Below are 18,917 nucleotides of genomic sequence, written 5' to 3' on the forward strand. Positions count from 1 at the left end.
CATTGCGGACGTAAAAAGATTAAAATGCTGCGTCAAAATGCCCTTAAAGCAGAACTCACATCAAGGCCTTAACGTTCAGCTCCAGTCACCCAGAAGGTTCCTGACACAGCTTGTAACTTTCCACATTTTCAGGAACAAAACTCAGGAAAAAAGAACTGCCCAGAAAATGAAATAAATACAGAAAAATGAGGAAGTAAAAGCAAAATAAATAAAAAAGTTTGATGTCGTGTTCCTGTGTAAAGCTGGTACAACAACAACTCTCTCTGTGCTTTGTTGCTTTGAACTTGAACTGCATCTGGTTTTCTACATGAAGAAACATCGGCATCATATCGTAGTTTTACTGCCGTGACACCAGGGAACAGAGCTGCTGCGTTCACGTCACGTCAAAAATAAAACACGACCCGAGACGAAGCCGAGCACATTTTTGGTTTTGTTGTAAACCATCAAAACACTGATTAAAAACCAGTTATTGTAATATTTTAGAGCTTGAGCTTTAAGTGTTATTCCATAAATCCTCACTTTACTTTTGTGAAAATAAATGAACAAGACTTGAATTTTAATTTGAAACTGGACTGTGGGAAGTTTTACAGACGATTAACTGAGAAAACAAGCATCAGAATAATTCATAACAATGATAATTGTTTGCTGTAGTTGTGCAACAGCAACTAGAATCAAACTGGTTCAAAATCTCTCAGTTCTTCTCCAGGAGAAATCAGAGAGCCTGTAAATGTTCTGACTTCATCAAAACTCACCTGGATTTTCTCATTTTTTCCACTAACTAAACTCACAGCATCAGAACATTTCTGAATGAAACTGCATCTAAACACAGATTCATTGGTTGGTTGTTTTACTCACATTAAAGTTTCTCTGCTGTGTTTGTTTGCTCCTCATGGTCCAGAGAATCACAGAAGTTACAGACTGAGAATTCAAACTTCCCTCTAAAGGAGCCAGCAGCCAATCAGAACCAGGACTTTTTGGTTCAGCCAATCACATTTCAAGACAAGTGAACTAACCTGTCTGAGCCAATCACATTAGCTTTGTCAGACCTGTGGGCGGGGCAACAGAGCTCTGACTTCTGCTGCTGCCACCAAACTGTTTCTTTTGTTTTTCAGTTTTAAAGGCTTCTCTGTGCCTCCTGTTTATTTTAAATTAATGTACAGTTTATCTTGTTCTGACCTCAACTTTAACCTGAGCAAAAGGAACTGAATATATCTGTGTATTTGGACCAGTTTAGGCCCAAATCAGGTGTTGGTTCATGGTTCATTTTTGGTAATTTTACTAACTGCAAACGTGCTTAAGATGATGCAACACTGAAGAGGAATATCTACTGAAACGAAGAGAGGCTTTGTGTATGATTCACTCCTAAAAACACTGAGTTGTTCACTAAAGGTGAAAACATACAGGGAGTCAGCATTCCATGACATTACACCTTTCAGGTGAATCATAATGATCTGATTATTTCATTTCAGAGCAGCGTTGTTTTGCATATATATCTATAAAATATTCTTTTCGATGTTGTTAATATTGAACCACATCACACAGCCCTTCTGTGGTTTTTTCTGCCTCAGATTTGACGTGAACGCAGCACCACCCTCCCCAGGTCTGTTTTATGTGTGTGTGTAGGTGGGTGGGGTTGTGTGGCGCCCCCTAGTGGTGATGAGGCAGGGGGTCGTGGCTGTGGCTCCTCTGTATGTAGGCTATAGCGTCCTTGTATGACAGTGTGAGCTGGGGCCGGTCGTACATCTCGCTCAGAGCCTGGAACTTGGGGCCCCACCGCGACAGCCTGTCGTAGACGAACCCTCCTTCGTCGTCCTCCTCCTCTTCCTCTGTGATGTTTCTGCGCGATGCCGCCGACCCCAGCGAGCTGAGGCTCCCCGCTGACGATCCTGAGCCCTCCACGCACCAGACGTGGTAGGCATCCGGTGGGAACGCCTCGCCGTCGTTGTCGGCCTCCCAGATAATCCGTGCCACGTAGCTCTTAAAGTCCACATGGGAGCGCGACCCTGGCTGGGCGGCGTCCACGTAGCTGCTGGCATCGCTCGTCTCCACGTCTCGGCCGGCGTGTGAGGTGAAGTTGGCGTAGGTGGCGTCGCCAGTGTAGCTGGCGGCGGCGTGCTGCTGCTGCTGCTGCTGCTGCTGCTGCTGGTGGTGGTGGTGGTGGTGGTGGTGCGGGATGCTGAGGTAGGGGGCACCTGAGCTGCAGGAGGAGCTGGACGGGTGGACCTCCTCCTGGGAGCCGGGTGAGGACTTGATGAGCGGGGCAGTGGTGCAGGATGAAGACTGGGACAGACTGGAGCACAGCGGGCGTTTCAACTCTGTGATGTCGTATCCGTTCTGGAGGAAGAGGAAGGAGACAGCGTTTGAGTCAACTGATTCTGGACTGGAACCTTTCAGGTCACATTCTCCTCCCTTCTGCTTCCTGTGTCGCTATGAACAACCTCTGAGCTGCAACCTACAAGATGACGATGTTTTCATGAAGTGTATGAAACTGTTTCAGTGTCTAAACGTGGCCGTACAAGACCTAAATCAACTCATCGAAAGTCCTTCTGATTGTTGAACGTTTTATAACTTCTGAAACGTCCATTTCGTCTGTAGGAACTGGTGAATAATCCAGTCTGAGTGTTAACGTCCTGTCGTATCAAACAACAAATGTGTAGAATGTGTCGACAGAGATCGCCTCCTTCTTGTTTTCACACTGTTTTTTAACACTAGACTGCACAATAAAGTGTCAGCTAACAACAGGTCTAAGTTTAGCAACATGAAATATAAGGTGCAGCAAACCCAAACTGTAACGTCCCCTGTATGAGGACACAGGAAGGATCTGGGCTGGACTGTGAGGCTACTGTGACCCTGTTTTAGGTGTGTTTCCATTAATACATTTCTCTACACACTGAACAGATCCTCACTGTAGTTTCTGCTTTGATATTGTGTCTTTCTCTGTTATTTCTGTGCAGATTCTGACACATGGAAAACGTCCTTGGGTGTAAACGCCACACAGCGTTAAAGGATGGTGGACTGGAAGCTCAAGAATTTCTTTTTACTTTTTAAATTTTTGTGTGAATGTCCTTCTTTCAACTCAAGGTTCCCTCGCTCGGATTCAAAACGAGACTCGCTGCAGATGTTTTCTTGTAAAAGCCATAACTTTGACCTGTGTGCATCACATTTGTGTGTTTGTGACTGTTTATCAATAAAATGTTCTGGTTTGAAGCTTTTCACACGGTTCAGGGTCTTTCTTTCTTTTACCTGGTCCTGCTCCCCGCCTCCCTCCTCGTTGTAGTTGAGGATGTTTTCTCGGATGTCCTCCCAGCTCTCGTGTTCAGTGGGGATGTGGTAAACTCCTCGCTTCCTGAACTTGTTACGGCTGCCTTTCTGGTTCCACACCGTCACCGCCACCAGCACCGCTACACAGGGAGGACAGTATAAATATGATTCTGCACCATGGGGACAGATCATTTCCTTCCTGTGTGTTTGTAGCAGCAGCTCATTAACTCTGCTCTGTGGAGCCATTTAGCCTCAATAAATCAGAACAATGTTCATTTAGAAACATTAGTGTAATTACTACAAACAGGTGAAACATTAACGAGCAGCAGAATCTGTCTTTAACATCCTTCACTCTGATTCTTTTCTCTGGTTGAATTTAGAGGAAAAACCTGCTTCCAAATTCACCTCCTGCATGTTTGTCGTCTTCAGGGGAGAGCAGGAATAAACGGGACTCATGGGAAATGAAGTTTTAATGTGGACGGACTAACAACACCACTGATGGGGAGAGGCAGAGGAGGCCAACATATTATGAATTCATGAGATGCACTGACGTCCTAAAAAATGGCACATTGAACTGATTGTTTTGTAACGTTTACATAACTGAAATCTCTCCACGTCAACAGTCTGTAGGTTTCTGATCGATGCTGATGGAAAACCTATTGATCGCTACACCACTCTGTTACACAAGTTTGTATGTTTTTATCCGTCAGTCCAACTGAAAAGATTTGATGTTAATAAACTGATAAACCTTTGGCTTCATTGAGACCATTATACTTGATTAAACTTCAGTTTATTTTAATCGTCTTGTCTCTTACCAAAGAAGACGAGCAGACACATGCTGATGGCCAAGATGGAGCTGGGACTGAGGGCGGCCAGCCGGTGACCTTTGACCTGCCCCAGCTCACAGCGCTGACCCCTGAACCCCTCCTGACACCGGCACCGGTAACTGTCGGGTGACAGCGCCTGACACATGCCGCCGTTACGACAGGAAGAGAGTCCGCAGGGTGATGGCACGCAACGCTGCTGACCTGACTCGTCTGTCACAGTCACCTGACCGCCGGGACACCTGGGAGACGACAAGGTGAGCCAGTGATGTCATAATCAAGCGACAGAGGGTGTATTAGAGGATATGTACGTGTTTTACCTGCACTGGTGTTTCCGCCACAGGTCGATGCAGTGCAGCGGGCTGCGGCAGGGCTGGCTGCTGCAGGCGTCGCTGGAGCACCCAGAGGTGACGCCCCGCCTGTCCAGCACCATCACCAGGTCCCGGCTCTGCCCGTCCAGAGGGAGGACCTGACCGTTAAAACGAACGTCCCGCAGACAGCCTGGAGGAAAGAGCCAGGTGTGAGCGGACAAAACTATTTCTACTCAACCAAACCCGGACATCGAGTGAGGTTTACATCCTTACAAATCTGGGGAAAAAATACCAAATATCTTTGCAGTATGAGAAGTTTTTGACCTTATTTTGTTTTAAATGTCAATTTAGAATTTCCTATTTCACAAACCAGACTAAATCAGTCCTAGACCAGGAGCAGTCGATGCCAAACCAGGACTGGATCTGGATAGTTTAGTCGTACAGAAGAAAATCAATCACAGTGCTAAGAAAACCCAGCTGAAACTGCACGACATCTAGAGACCGACAGAATCCAGATCAGATCCAGATCTCACCCTGAAAGTCTCCCTTGTCTCCCGTGTTCGGTCCATTGCCGACCATCACGCTTGCCGGGTGAACCACGATCTCCCTCCGGCTCCCCAGCTGGGCCTGGACCTCCCGGGACCCTCCGCCCTGCTCCAGCCTCAGGGTGAACAGGTTGTCCTGGCGACTGAGGCTGACCAGGACCCACTGCCCAATGTCCACCCGCTGGCCGGGGAGCCGCAGGGCGTGGGCGCCATCACCGAGGTTGGCGCGAACGGAGAGGTGACCCTCCATGATCTGAGAGAAGACAAAGATATTTACATACCAGACAGGGTTTCTGAAGTTACATTTAAGACTTTTTAAGACCATTATAAATGAAATGCAAGACTGATTTAAGACTGAAGTAGAGAGGATATAAAAGAGAGTCCGTCCTAGAATTACTTCCAAAATGATTTATAGACAATGATTTAAAGACTTTTTCAGGCCTTAAATTCAGATTTTAAAATTTTGGACTTTTTAAGACTCCAGTGAAAACCCTGTTAGAACGAAATTACACAGCTGCTTTAATAAAAATAAAATAATGTGAAAGTCAAAGGACTGATTCAGCTCGGGGCTGAACTGACCTCCAGGACGATGTACTCGTTGGCCTCCCGGGACGTCACGGACAGCAGGGTGCCTGTGGTGGATCTGGTTCGGAGCAGCAGCTGGACGTTTGTGCGTCGGGAGCTTCCGCCTCCTCTGAGCTGATAACGCACGACGCTGCCGGAGTCGAAGGAGAACTCTGGGACGGCTGAGGGGTGGGAGACAAACTCTGAATTATCCAGCTGCTGCACATCTGGAAGTCTGTCTACTTCACTGACTGTTGGAAAACAAAACACTCTCTCACCTTTGTCACACTTGTGTCCGGTGTATCCTGGGTGGCACTCGCAGCTGAAGGAGCCCCAGTCAGCGAGGCAGGAGGCGTGGACGCCGCAGGAGGGACCGGCTGCCGTCACGCACACCCCATCCGTTAGCCTGCACCCTGGGGCGCTGTCCACGCTCTCACCTGGAGACGCCAGGTCGTACACCTGAGGGACGGAGGGAGGTAAAATGTCTGCTGTGACCCAGGCTCCTTTCACATCCTCCATGTTCAGAGGAGTGTTTTTAATTCTGCACAGTATGACTGAATTTGACATGCACTACATTTCCAAACATGCCCCATTGTTTTCAGCTGGCAGCCGTGCAGCAGTTGCATTTTGTGGCGTGTCAAAACGCCTTAATGTATGGACTCTGAAATGTGTTCAGAATTTTCTGAAGGAAAAGAGAAGAATGTTATGGTGGATTATGTTTCTCTTTCCTTTTAATGCTTTTGAATTTGGCCACATGAAAGCTAAGGTTCATCCTCCTGGGGAGCATGAATGTGCTCAATATATCTCACATTCTCTTGTTAGTCGGTCATAAATGTTAAGACTCCTGGGAACCATGGGATAGATGGACTTTGCTTCCCTTACCATAAAGTGGTGCAAGAATGAGTCCTAAAAGCAGGAAGTCAGTTAGCATGTTAGCATGTTAGCTCTTCCTGTTGTCAGTGTGTTTCTGGTTAAATGTCTGAAATAAGGTCTGTGGTTTTAACACAAGCTCAAGACATTTTCAGGTTTTATTCTCCGACATAAAATGGGTCAGTAAATCCCCCACTCCTGATGTTTGAAGCTTTTACGTGTCTTAAAAAAGGCGGTTGCTAACGAGTGTCTAAATGAGACTACAGAGGTTGTCGGGGACGTTAACATGAAAACCCATCTACTCACCAGTCCACCTTTACAGCCTCGTTGTGTTTCTACTCACGCTCTTTCAAACTCTCACTAACTTTCTAAGAAGAAAGGCTTTTGTAGAAGAGCTCAGAGCTAAATGAAATGACCAGTTGGAAGCTTAGTGGTGGAGACGTTGACGTCATGTGACCGTGGTGTAGTTGGTTTATAGCCTAACATTAGCTTCTTACTTCTGGAGGTTGGATTTAGGCTTCAAACATCAGAAACGAAATGTGTTTGTATCATAAAATTTTTGTTGCTCACTGTTTATTTTCTGTAATAATCCAAAACACTATGAAAAAATCCCACTGGCTTTTTGTGGAGGAACCAGGCTGATGTTAACTTCCCATAAAAATATATTATCCCTGCACTACTCTACGTTAGGTACGGTTAAACTAACGATTGTAGTGATTCATTTTTTGGTTTCAGATCAATACTGAAGCTGTTTTCTTGAAGCTTCAGCTCTGAAACATAAAAACCCATAAAGTTTTGACATATAAAGCTGTAGCAGGCTGAAAACACGAGCTCCATTTGAAGGCAGCGTTGGTCTCAGTCCTCTAAGATGCGGTGATGCTCGTTAACCTCTCAACTCTCAAGCCCCAAAAACACAGGGGATTGTGGGTAGAAGGACACGGATACAGTGTTTTTATCTTGGGGAATATTTTGGAGGTTGTTGAGGTTTTTCACTGAGCAGCAGCAGCAGCAGGAGGAGGAGGAGCAGGAGGAGGAGGAGGAGGAGGAAGAGGAGGAGGAGGGTTCTTTTCATTTATATTATATTTTAGACTGTGATGTTGTTGTGATGTTGGCCTTGGATGACGAGCCGAGCTCACACCACCATCTGTCTGACCACTGTTCCCCCTGGTACACACTCTCACACACTCTCACTCACACACACACACACACACACACACACACACACACACACACACACACACACACACACACAGTTGTGTTACCTGACTGTCCACCACCAGGTTGCGGATGCAGCCGGTGAAACTGTGGTAACGTCGGTGAGGAGACGTTTCCTTCACTCCTCCCAACTGGAGAGGCTGGAACACATTCAGATACCTGAGGAGGAGGAGGAGGAGGAGGAGGAAGGAAAGAAAGGAAAAAGAGGGAAGAAAAACAAGTAAGAAGGAGGAAGAAGAGGAGGGGGATTTTCAAAATAAAGCTCCTCTCTGTATTGAAGATCCAGCGTCTCCAGGTGTGATCTCACCTCTGGTTCCCAGGTGTCTCTCCTGCAGCTCTGCAGCCGGACTCGTCCGTCTCCTGAGCGTCACCCCCGACGCCCTCCGGCTCGTTCACCGCCACCCCCCCACACTGATCCAGGATCAGCTGCACGGCCTGAACACACACACAGACACACACACAGTGTCAGAAACCTTCACTGATCCGTCTCCTCTATCCTCCGTCCATCTGTCCGTCCATCTGTTCGTCCTACCTTTCCATCACTGACGACGTCGAGGCGATGCCAGCGCCGGTCGGTGACGGTGGATTTGGGCGGGAGTTGCAGAGTCAGAGTCCCTGATCCGTGGTTTATACTCAGAGCTGGAACCCCGTTCCTCAACTCTGTATGGAAAAACATGAGATTCTTAGTTTTCTGTTTTCCTGTTAAAACCACATGAGAACGAACCACTGTGGCCCTGATATAAAATCCCACAACTTCTCATGACCAAAAAAAGCAGCTTCCATGACGTAAAAACGTTGCGTTCTCCTTCTCTTAAGCCTGTAAACACCCAAAAACATGTAAAATTAGTTGGAAAATACAAAATCACAGAGTGAAAACCTCTTTTTTAGGATTTTCGACATCTCACAGTCTTCACTCTGCAAACACAGCTGACTCAAAACATATTAAGACGAGATATAAAGGAAACACAAGGCACAATAAAAGACCCAAAACTAGGATTTTAAAACTCATGAACCAGTGGACATTTGTGGTTCGATTCTTTCCGCCACACGTTTTAAGACTCGACCAAATCAAAAGAATAGATATTTTCTTTATTCATATCACGTCACGTCAAATGACCAAACCTCTGACCTCGACATCACCTCTCTGTTTCGCTGTGTAAACTGCTGAATCCCATCGACAGCTGCTGGAATCCACTCAGTCAATTCTGTGTGTGTTTTTTTCAATATCCTAAACTGCTGTCTGTGTGTTTGTGTGTTGTTCGTCCTCTCCTCTCACAGCCGTGTTATCGTACATGTAAGTGAAAAATGCTTTGGATCGATCGATGCCGCAGCCACCTTTGATTTTTACCCACACAGCAGCAGCAGCAGCTCGGGTTCAATAATTACATAACTTTAATGCCACGAGATTATGCAAGAAGTGTTTGAGAGGCTGTCTGCAGGCTAATCCGCTAACGCCACATGAGGACCGCTGGGAGCTGACATTAGACTTCATGAAGCTTGTTTGTCCACTGAGAAACTGTCTTTATAGCAGCACATTGATTCAGTCTTTGTGTTTGCTGAAAGGGACGAGTGGCGCCATGTTTCCAAGCGGCACTGTGAGATTAGCATGTTTGTTAGAGCGCTTACAAGTCAGAGAAATGTCAGAACTTTTAGAAGGATGCTGCGTTTCAAACTGAGATTTCAGTAATCCCATAGCAGCGAAGGAGCCACACCAAGAGCTTCCCAGAAAGCTGGTGTGTTTTATCTGTTACTGTTGATTTATACTTCTAATCCTAGGCCTATGAACCTCCCAAAAGGTCCCCACAAGACAGGACCTTGTGGGGGGTATTGTGTGGGAGTCAGGGGTACTGTGACTGTTGAGGTGTCTCCGATCCTGTTTGTGATATTCATGGACAGGATTTCAAGGTGCAGCCGAGGTGAGGACAGCATCTGGTTTGGGGACCTCAGGACTGCGTTGCTGCTCTTTGCAGATGATGTGGTTCTGTTGGCTTCATCAGATCAAGACCTCCAGTGCACACTGGGATGGTTTGCAGCTGAGCGCGAAGGGGTTAGGTTGAGAGTCAGCACCTCCAAGTCTGAGGCCAGAAAGTGGTGGATTGAGGAGATGTTGAGGTAGACCCAGAATTCACTGGAGGGATTATATATCCCATATATCACACACACCAAACTAACACGTAAAGGCAGAGATAGAAAATAAATCAATGCAAATGACTTAATATCCAGATTTGGGATAGAGCCATTCTAAACAGTATGTTCAGCTAAGGGTGGTAATTTCTTAAAAAACACTCTCATATCGTTGTTTATTCAATATTTCTGCATTTAACAGTTTTAATAGACATAATTTACTTTCTCACTTTCTCACTCTTTAGCTGTAAACTCACCTATGGCGATGAAGTCCTCCTGCTCCCCGGAGTGGGCGGGGCCGAGAGGTCCGTTGTAGAGAAGCAGCCCGTTGGCCGACTCGGCCAGAAACTCCAGGGAGATGTGGCTCTGGAAACAAGGCTTGATGGGAGGGAACCAGGCGTAGCCTTGGCCGCCGAAGCTGTGCTTGGTCTGCTGGCACTCGGGGCCATCGAACATGGGCGGACACTTACACCTGAGAGACGGAAAGAGCATCGTCATGAACACGTTCAAAACCACTGAGCTTACTTTTCATTTCACTTCAGATGATTATCTGTCAGTATCAGTGCTAGATTAGCTAGCTAATGTTAGCACCTGCTGGTAAAAAGCAGGTACCCCTGTACCCATTTGTACCAGTGAGTGCTATCGTTAGTTAGGTTAGCTGGCTAACGGTAGCACCCACTGGCATCAAACTTTGTTTTTCCTCATTCGTTTGAAAACATATCAATTAGCACAGCACTGCAGCATCTTGAAAACAGGAGAGACTCAGAGAAACTGGAGCAGGAAACAGGATTTTCATTGGTCATGACGTCATGACAAGTGGATTAGCATCAGCTGTATATCTTGATTTCCCTTCATAACCTGGAGTGTAACTGTAGGAAACTACCATCTCAAACACTAACTCAGTTACTGTGGAAGAAGTTTTATTTCCAAACATAATTAAAATGAATTGAGTCTAACAGGCAAACACAAAGAGAGTCAGAAACCAAAAGCTAGAAACCTTGACAGAAACACTGTTAATTAAATGTAACTGTAGAACATATTTGTTTGTGTTAACTGGCTTCTTTTTTTGAGAGCGAAGAGAAGGAAGGAGGGAAAACCATCTGTCAGATTTAGCAGCTTAGAAGTTGCATTTGATATTTAAACCATTAAAATGATGTGACAATTCAAAGTCAGCTACTGTACATGAAGCTTTGGAGGGTTAGAAAGAAATCTACCCTCTCTCCCATTAAATCCTCTAAATGTTTGACAGATTTACTGAATGTTAATCAGCGTTTCAGATGATGCTAACGGTTTAGGGTGTGAATCTGCTGCAGATGACCTGCAGGCTTCTAAACCATGGTGAAAACTACAGAAACACAGAGCAGCTGCTGAGAGTGAGAAAAAAGGGGCTCACTGTATCTCATTATAAAGAAATGTTCTTGTTGCGCTGAAGCTTTTATTTCTTATTTATGAGGTTCTACCCATAGTTATAAGGACAGGAGCATTTCAGAGACTGGCGACAGAAAAGAGCTGACAGGCCAAGTCAGAGCTTGTTGCCCTTTGACCCCTCTCTGCACTCACCTGTACCCCAGCGGTCCGTCCTGGCAGGTGCCCCCGTTGAGGCAGGGGTTGGTGGGGTAGACGGAGCAGGACAGGTGGATGGCCTCTCGACCCCTGCAGCCACACTCTGCCCTCGACAACGCCGACAGCGACACCAGAGAGATGTTACCGGAGCTGAGAGCCACCGGGGCCTGGCTGAAGGAAACCTCGTTACTGCAGCCTCCAGACTGACTGCAGTCTGTGTGGGCACAGTCGTCAACGCCCACCTGAGAGATGGACACTCCCAACATGGCCTCCAGCTGGACAGGAGAAAAAAAAAAGACATAATGGACAGAAAAAATTAGACACACACATTACTAAGAATAACGATGATGAAAATGACTGAAACCAACTGTTAGCATGATGCTAACTGAAAGTAAAAGGAAAGTAAAACTAAAACTAGCAAGAATCTAAATTTAGAAGTAAAATACAAATACTGTAAAGTAATTGAAACCAGGATTAAACTAACATGAAGCTAAAAACTAAAATTAAAACTAAGACAAAGTAGGAAGCTAAAATTAGCAAGAAGCCAATTTAAGCTAAATCTAGCTAAAAGCATGAAAGTAACCAAAACTAATAACTACATAAATACAGCACAACTAACAACAGGCTAAAACTATGATAAAACTGTAACAAACATAAAGCATGAAGCCAACTGAGACTAAAACAACACAAAACTAAAATGAACATGGGGCCAAACTAGCATAGCACATATATTTGATAGGTTTAGTTTTGATTAGCTCTGCTAGTTTTCTTCATTTGGTGTTAAGCTTTATCGATCCTATCAGTTAACTACGCTTCTTTAGGTTCATGATACTTTTAGTCTTGGCTAACACTACCTTCGTCTTTGTTTAGTTTAATGCTAGATCTAATCCCAGTTCGCTTCCTTCGTGCTAATTTTAGAGCTATAGCAACATTAGCTACCTGAATCTCCAGCTAGGATTAAACTCGGAGTAACATGAGCTAAATGAAACAAAATTTAGGATTGAACCTGAAGTAGCATGAGCTAACTAAAACTAAAACTAGCATAAAACAAAAATGAACATTCGAGCTAACTGAAACTAGCAAGAGATTAAAAATACATGAAACAAAAATTAAAACTAAATGGAGGATAAATAAACATAAAACTAAAACGAGATCAAACACAGGTGTTCTTAAAGCTGTAGCTTGTGTTTGAACATAATAGAGAATTTCAGGGAGCGACAGCAGTTCTCTTTGATCATCAGTGATATCTGAATTTATTCCCCTTAATGTTATTTATGCACTTTGGTGTTTCTCTGTCATTTCCCTCCTGTTAAAGTTTTGCTGTCATTTGCTCTCTGCTGCCGAATTCACCCGTTTCCCTGCTTGTCATCTTGATTCTCTTCTGTCGTTTTGTCTTTATGGGTGAGAGGTTTTCATCAGAGTCCCTCAGGGTTTCCTGTCTCTCTCCAACTGTGTGTATTTCTTTTTTTGGAGTTTAGTTATTCAGCTGACACTCTTATCCACAGTGACTTCACACTCCCCAGGCAGGGCTTCAGTTTTTTGGCTCCTGAGCCAGTTTCAACATTGTCTTTTATTTTTTTGTTTTTAATCTGGCATTCTTGTTCTAAATCGGCAAAGATACTTTTCCTTTTACCCTGAGATAATTAAAGACACAACTTTCTTCTGCAGCATTTGATGTACAAGTTATTTTAATCATCCTGTCTGCTTTGTACTGTTATTTATACTTAACACTTTAAGATGTGTTTCACAGTGTGATATATCACTTTATTTTCACTCTCATTTTGCGGAGTTTTCAACATTTTAGCACTGATTTTAAATAAATCAATAAATCAAAACAAATATTTTCAGTTATTTTCATCATTAAGTTATTTGTGGATGTTCTTTCTGTGAATAGTTTAGTTGTAAAATGTAAGAAAATCTCACAATCTCCCTCAAACCCAAAGATATTACACTTAAAAGAGATAAAACCATCGTTCTTTCTGTTTTTAATGCTTGTTTTCTTTTATTAGTGTTTGGTTGTTTTGAAAATCAGCACAGAAGCAGCTGAACGTTCAGATCTGCTGCTCAGTCGTCTGTTTGCATGTGTGTGTTTAATGTGTGTTTACATGCTTCGCTAACTGCCGTCACCTTCCTCTCCTCTGAAATCACTGCGCTCAGGTCAGCAGCTGCTCTCAGGGCTTTTAATGGATCTGAAATATTAATATAAAAACATGTACAGATGCGTTCGAGGTAACGTGTGTGTGTGTGAGCAGCCACTTGCTGGAGTGACAGGTCTGCATTTCCATGTGTCACCCCTGCAGTTAACCTCTTCTAGCATCTGTGTTCATGTGTGTGTGAGACAGAGCGTTAAATGGTTTAATGTGTTGAGTGTTTGAACCTGAACCAATGACGAGTCTCCTTCCTGTGGAACCACCTCCCCACTGACATTAGACTCCTTTAAATCTAAAACTCATCTTTACACCTTCACCTGATTCTCTTTCTTATTTCAGGTTTCTACCTGTTACCACTCTACCGTCAGTCTCCATGCATTAATTTTGCAGCAGTAAGGTGATGTAATTTCTGAGTCCGGTTCTGTTCAAGGTTTCTGCCTCTTGAAGGAGGTTTTTCCTCTCCACTGTCGCCTAGTGCTGCTCATGGTGGAACTGTTGAGTCTCTCTGTAAATATCCTAATATAGTAGAGTACAGGTCTAGACCTGCTCTATATGAAAACCGCCTTGGGATAACGTCATGCTTCTCCTCACCTTGGCTTTGTTCGCTGCTACGTAGCCGTGCAGTTTCTCCGCCTTGTAGTACGGCGAGCCGTGAGCAGCAAACCAAACGTTCAGCTCCTTTGCCCCATCCCGTTGGCCGGCGTCACCAACAGAGAAGATCTGGACGTTTTCCGGCAAAGTCTGCAGGAGCCCGGCCAGCGATCGACCCAGACCGGAGAACCGACTCTCTTCACCTCCTCTGCTGCTGAAGAACTGCTCCACCGTCAGGTCTGGGAGGAGGAAGGATTTATTTTAAACACAGCTGCAGAAAAAACTCAAATGAAAACTCAAACTCTGTGAAGACGGGAGCAGAAAATAAAAAGAACAACTGTGATTTATTTCCCATCATGCCTTGCTTGTTGTCTGTTGGCGCTGATGGAGCCTGGGGGGGCTGACAACCCTGAAACCAGAACCCCAAGGCACTCTGGGATATGTGACACTGTGCCCTGTCAATTACAGTTACCATGGGAATCATCATCACTGCAGGACTCACTGAAGAGGCGAACGGAGGCGGCGTTCTGCAGGGCGTCCTGCTGCAGCTCGGTGACGTCCACCTGGGCGGTGGAGGTGACGTCGGGCCAGGCGTGGTCGGACACGCGCACCTGGAGGTGGTACGAGCCCGGCGGCGTCCCCTCCCTGATGCTGAGCTGACCCGAGCTCTGGTTCAGACTGAACAACCTGAGAGAGGAGGACGGAGGTTAGTGGTGGATTTTCTCTCTGTGTTATCACCCTGACGAGATGTGCAGACAGTCTTTTTACTTCGAGGTCACAGAATGAAGGTTTTGTCGATTATTTCTTACACTGGAGATCACTTCATGGCCAATATGGAGAGGAGGAATAATTACATCTCTTATTGTACAAAAGGCACTTGAGTGTTGTATTAAAAAATATCCTAAAGACACTTCCAATGACCTTCAACATGTCTGCCTCAGCTTGGATTTAAAAGACATAAAAATACAGCAGGTGCAGCCGAACAAACAAAGATTAAGAACAAAAAACAGACGTACTGCTTTAAGGAGCCGCTCCTGGCAGGAAGTGGAATACACAATATACAAAGAAAACACTGTTTTTGTATTGATTTTCAAGGATAACTTAACTTTTTTGACAAAGTACCAGACTCCATTGACAAAATCAGCAATTTTACCAAGCAGAACACAGGAGCTGCTGGAATACCACTGCCTCCATCTGTTAGTGTATCTGATTACTTCTTCCACCACTGAAAGTCACACAGTAACACAGACACACTAACAGATGGAGGCAGTGGTATTCCAGCAGCTCCTGGCTTAAATCCCTGTTTTTGTCAGTGGAGTCTGGTAGAGATATATAGAGATGTCTCTGGTTAAACTAAAAGGATCTTCCTCTTTAATAAAAAGCTCTGTCTCTGTAGGAATCCTGTTATAATGTTGTCAGACGAAAACAAGAACTTTAGTGGACGGACTTTGATCGATACGGCACAGAGTCCGAGGATTTTTGTCCCCATCGATCATTTACACCAAAAACATGTGAAAATAAGGCCCAGATTCAAAGATACCAGAGTGTCAGTGTAGTAAAATCTATAGTATATTTAGAATATTAAGGTGAAAATGGAGCAAGGCCAAACTGAAAGTGTTAAAGTGCAGGAACACAGCTGCTCCTCCTGCTCGGAAAAACTTGGCCTGATCTTCACCTTGGTGTATTTTTCCTCGCAGTCTTAGATCTGAGTAAAATCTCTCTCCGTTGGGACTCCTCAGATCAAACTGACCAGATGGAGGTCTGTGGTTGAACATGAGTCCACATGGGTTCTTGATCTAGAAAACCTTTGCTCTGCTGCACCAGAGAGTCGTCGATCCCAGTCCACCCTGACGTGGCCCGGGTCCAAACCCGGTCCCTGAATCTGTGCCACCGGGGCTCATGTAACTGTTTAACCTCCTTCCGCCGAGGCGACCTTTAGAGCCTCAGACCAGACGGATTAATTAACCGTGACTGAATCAAGGCCAAAACCTATCCTGAGTTCGAACCTCTCTGCTGCTGGATTCACGTCACGCTTTAAAGATTTCAAACCCTGCGACACAGCACTTCACCGACAGGAAACAAATGAGCAGATATAATGAGCCGATCAATTCCAGACAAATTACTGTCTGCTGTTTGCAGCATGTGCTGTTTGTCGTCTTCCTGTGAGGCCCACTGGGGCTCCTCCACCTGGAACTCTTTCTTCTCCTTCTTTTCCTACTTTTTCTACATGTAAATAACACACAACCTAAACCTGATCCACACTGCGAACAAATTGCTATCTGCAGAGCCGGTGTGATGAGGGGCGGCGGTTCAGGAGGATCTATGATAATTCTCTCTCTCTCTATGGCAGTTTCTTTGTTCTCGGCCGTTTCTTGTCGTCTCTTTTGTCGTCCCTCCTCATAGGTAACTCGTTAGAAAGAGAAGGTGGCAGAGGGAGCGCAATCAGGCTCTCCTTTCAACGCGTCCGCATGAAGCCTCGCCTCATCAAACAAAACGAGCGCGCCCTCGCCGCGCTTCACTGGGAATTTTCAATACCGCTGGTTATGAAGTATTAATAGCACTGTTCCTGACAAGTCAGATCCCCCCCTCTTTTTTTCTCATCTCTCTCTCTCTCTCCCCGTCCTCTGCCCTTTCATTCTCTTTCACTCTTTCTTTGTTTCTCCCTTCAAAACTGCCTGTTTCTCTGTCCCAATTTTCCCTTTCTCCTCTTTTGTCGCTCCGCACCTTTGTACTGTCTCTCCCTCTCTATTTTAAATCTGTCAGTTCCTGTGCAGATCTTTTATTCTCTCTTCTTCTTTTCCTTCATGCCTCTCTTGCTGTGTGTCACATGAGAGAGGACACTTTAGGAGGAAATCTTTGTTAGCTACAACACATCCTAAAACAGCTTTACATCTGCCATTCTCTGGATGCTTTTATCCAAAACTGCTCACAGTACTCCTGACGGGGAGTGTGTGCATTTATATAAAGATGGTCCAAAGACTCCACAGGGATTTAACCTTCCCTTTGTCTTTCAATCACCTGCTGCTTTTATTAGTTTCACCTCAGTCTGACTGAGACTTCAGGATTTCTGGATGTATTTTACCTGCTGCTCCAGGCCTCCATTAGTTTCAGTGTATTTCTGCAAAATGTGAAAATGTATTTGCGTTTCGTCAGAGTGAAAATCAAGTCCATTTGTCGCTGTTAATTTATCAATATGAGGTAAATGAATGTGGTTTAAGTGAAGAAATGTTTAGTCCTCCAATATATAAGACATGTTTCTGTAGTCCAGCCCTGCAATTAACATCAGCCTGGTTCCTCCACTAAAAGCCAATGGGATTCTTTCATAGTGTTTTGGATTATTCCAGAAAATAAACAGTGAGCAGCTAAAGTTTCTGATCCTTCAGGTTTAGTTGATCAGATCATCTTCACAGATGAACACCACTGTTCTGATGTTTGAAGTAAGAAGCTAATGTTAGGCTATAAACCAACTACACCACGGTCACATGACGTCAACGTCTCCACCACTAAGCTTCCAACTGGTCATTTCATTTAGCTCTGAGCTCTTCTACAAAAGCCTTTCTTCTTAGAAAGTTAGTGAGAGGTTTGAAAGAGCGTGAGTAGAAACACAACGAGGCTGTAAAGGTGGACTGGTGAGTAGATGGGTTTTCATGTTAACGTCCCCGACAACCTCTGTAGTCTCATTTAGACACTCGTTAGCAACCGCCTTTTTTAAGACACGTAAAAGCTTCAAACATCAGGAGTGGGGGATTTACTGACCCATTTTATGTCGGAGAATAAAACCTGAAAATGTCTTGAGCTTGTGTTAAAACCACAGACCTTATTTCAGACATTTAACCAGAAACACACTGACTCTGGACGAGGAACAGGAAGTGCTAACATGCTAACATGCTAACTTACTTCCTGGTTTTAGGAAGTTACAAGTTACTTTTCCTAGTCACTACTTAGTTTTCTATGCAGCAACTGATTACAGTAAGTCACTTTTTAAAGAAGTAACTACTAATGGCCGAACACTGCTAGCAAAACTACTAGCTGCTTTAAACTTGAGAAAATAAATAATTTCTACTTTAAGAAGCAGCTGAAAATCATGTTTTCTCTACACCACTGCTTCCTTTAATCTGTCTCTACATTTCTTTATCACCACCTACATCTACAGTATCACTTCCTCATCCTCTCTACCTCTTTATCCACCTGTTTGTATTGTTCTCCACTTTATCTTTCTACCTCTTCTGTCCTTTGCCTTGCTGCCTCTCTACTTTGTGTCCTTCAAACTCTACATCTCTATTACTTTTCCACCTCTACTTTCTCCTCCATCACTCTCTCACAGTTTCCTCCAGGTGAGATCAAAGTACCTGGTTGGTTTGCCCTCGAACCGGTACACCTTCTCACTCCAGTCATCAAGGTCGGGGGATTGAACTTGTCCGAGAACCGTTGTCGGGAGGATACCTGTCAGGAGGCAGGAAGTATTAAAAAAAAGACAAAAGGGAGAGGAATTACTTTTTGAGTGCAAATGATCCCCTGCGGTACAACCCAAATATTAAGAGGGAGAAGAAGGGAAGAACATGGAGGCTTCTTTAAAGGAGATAAGGTGTCGGGCGGCGCCTCATTGGCACGTTCGGTCATGGTCTGACAGCACAGCAGGAAGATAGGCTCACATTAGAACCGCTCGCTGAGTGTTTTCCCCCCTCTTCAAAAAAAAAAAAAAAAAAGAAAAGGCTGAACACGGTGCTGTAATCTCTTTAGCTGTGAAATCAGCTGCCTTTTAAAAAACGGCTCCCTGTTTATGTGCCCGTCAAACCTGGGAGTTAATTGTTTGCTTCATGGCATGTTGTTGAGGTACGTGATGGATTCATATTAGCGGGTTAATGTACTTTCATGTGGAAAAGGCCCCGGAGAGGAAAT

The 18,917-nt window shown here is 44.7% G+C and overlaps 1 protein-coding gene across 1 annotated transcript in view; it reads right to left on the reverse strand.

The window, feature by feature from the left end:
- Positions 1-273: 273 nt before the first annotated feature.
- si:dkey-22o22.2 (neural-cadherin) overlaps positions 274-18,917 on the reverse strand; it is a 116,263-nt gene continuing 97,619 nt past the window's right edge. Inside the window, 15 exon segments of the mRNA XM_018678732.1 lie at positions 274-2,334; positions 3,244-3,401; positions 4,077-4,327; positions 4,406-4,586; positions 4,930-5,194; positions 5,521-5,687; positions 5,784-5,964; positions 7,638-7,749; positions 7,898-8,025; positions 8,123-8,250; positions 9,972-10,186; positions 11,275-11,552; positions 14,019-14,257; positions 14,521-14,705; positions 18,368-18,461. Of these exon segments, the coding sequence (XP_018534248.1) occupies positions 1,648-2,334; positions 3,244-3,401; positions 4,077-4,327; positions 4,406-4,586; positions 4,930-5,194; positions 5,521-5,687; positions 5,784-5,964; positions 7,638-7,749; positions 7,898-8,025; positions 8,123-8,250; positions 9,972-10,186; positions 11,275-11,552; positions 14,019-14,257; positions 14,521-14,705; positions 18,368-18,461 (3,269 nt within the window). The 3' untranslated portion in view covers positions 274-1,647.

Source organism: Lates calcarifer, linkage group LG15 (genome assembly GCF_001640805.2).
Source record: "Lates calcarifer isolate ASB-BC8 linkage group LG15, TLL_Latcal_v3, whole genome shotgun sequence".
NCBI lineage: Eukaryota > Metazoa > Chordata > Actinopteri > Centropomidae > Lates > Lates calcarifer.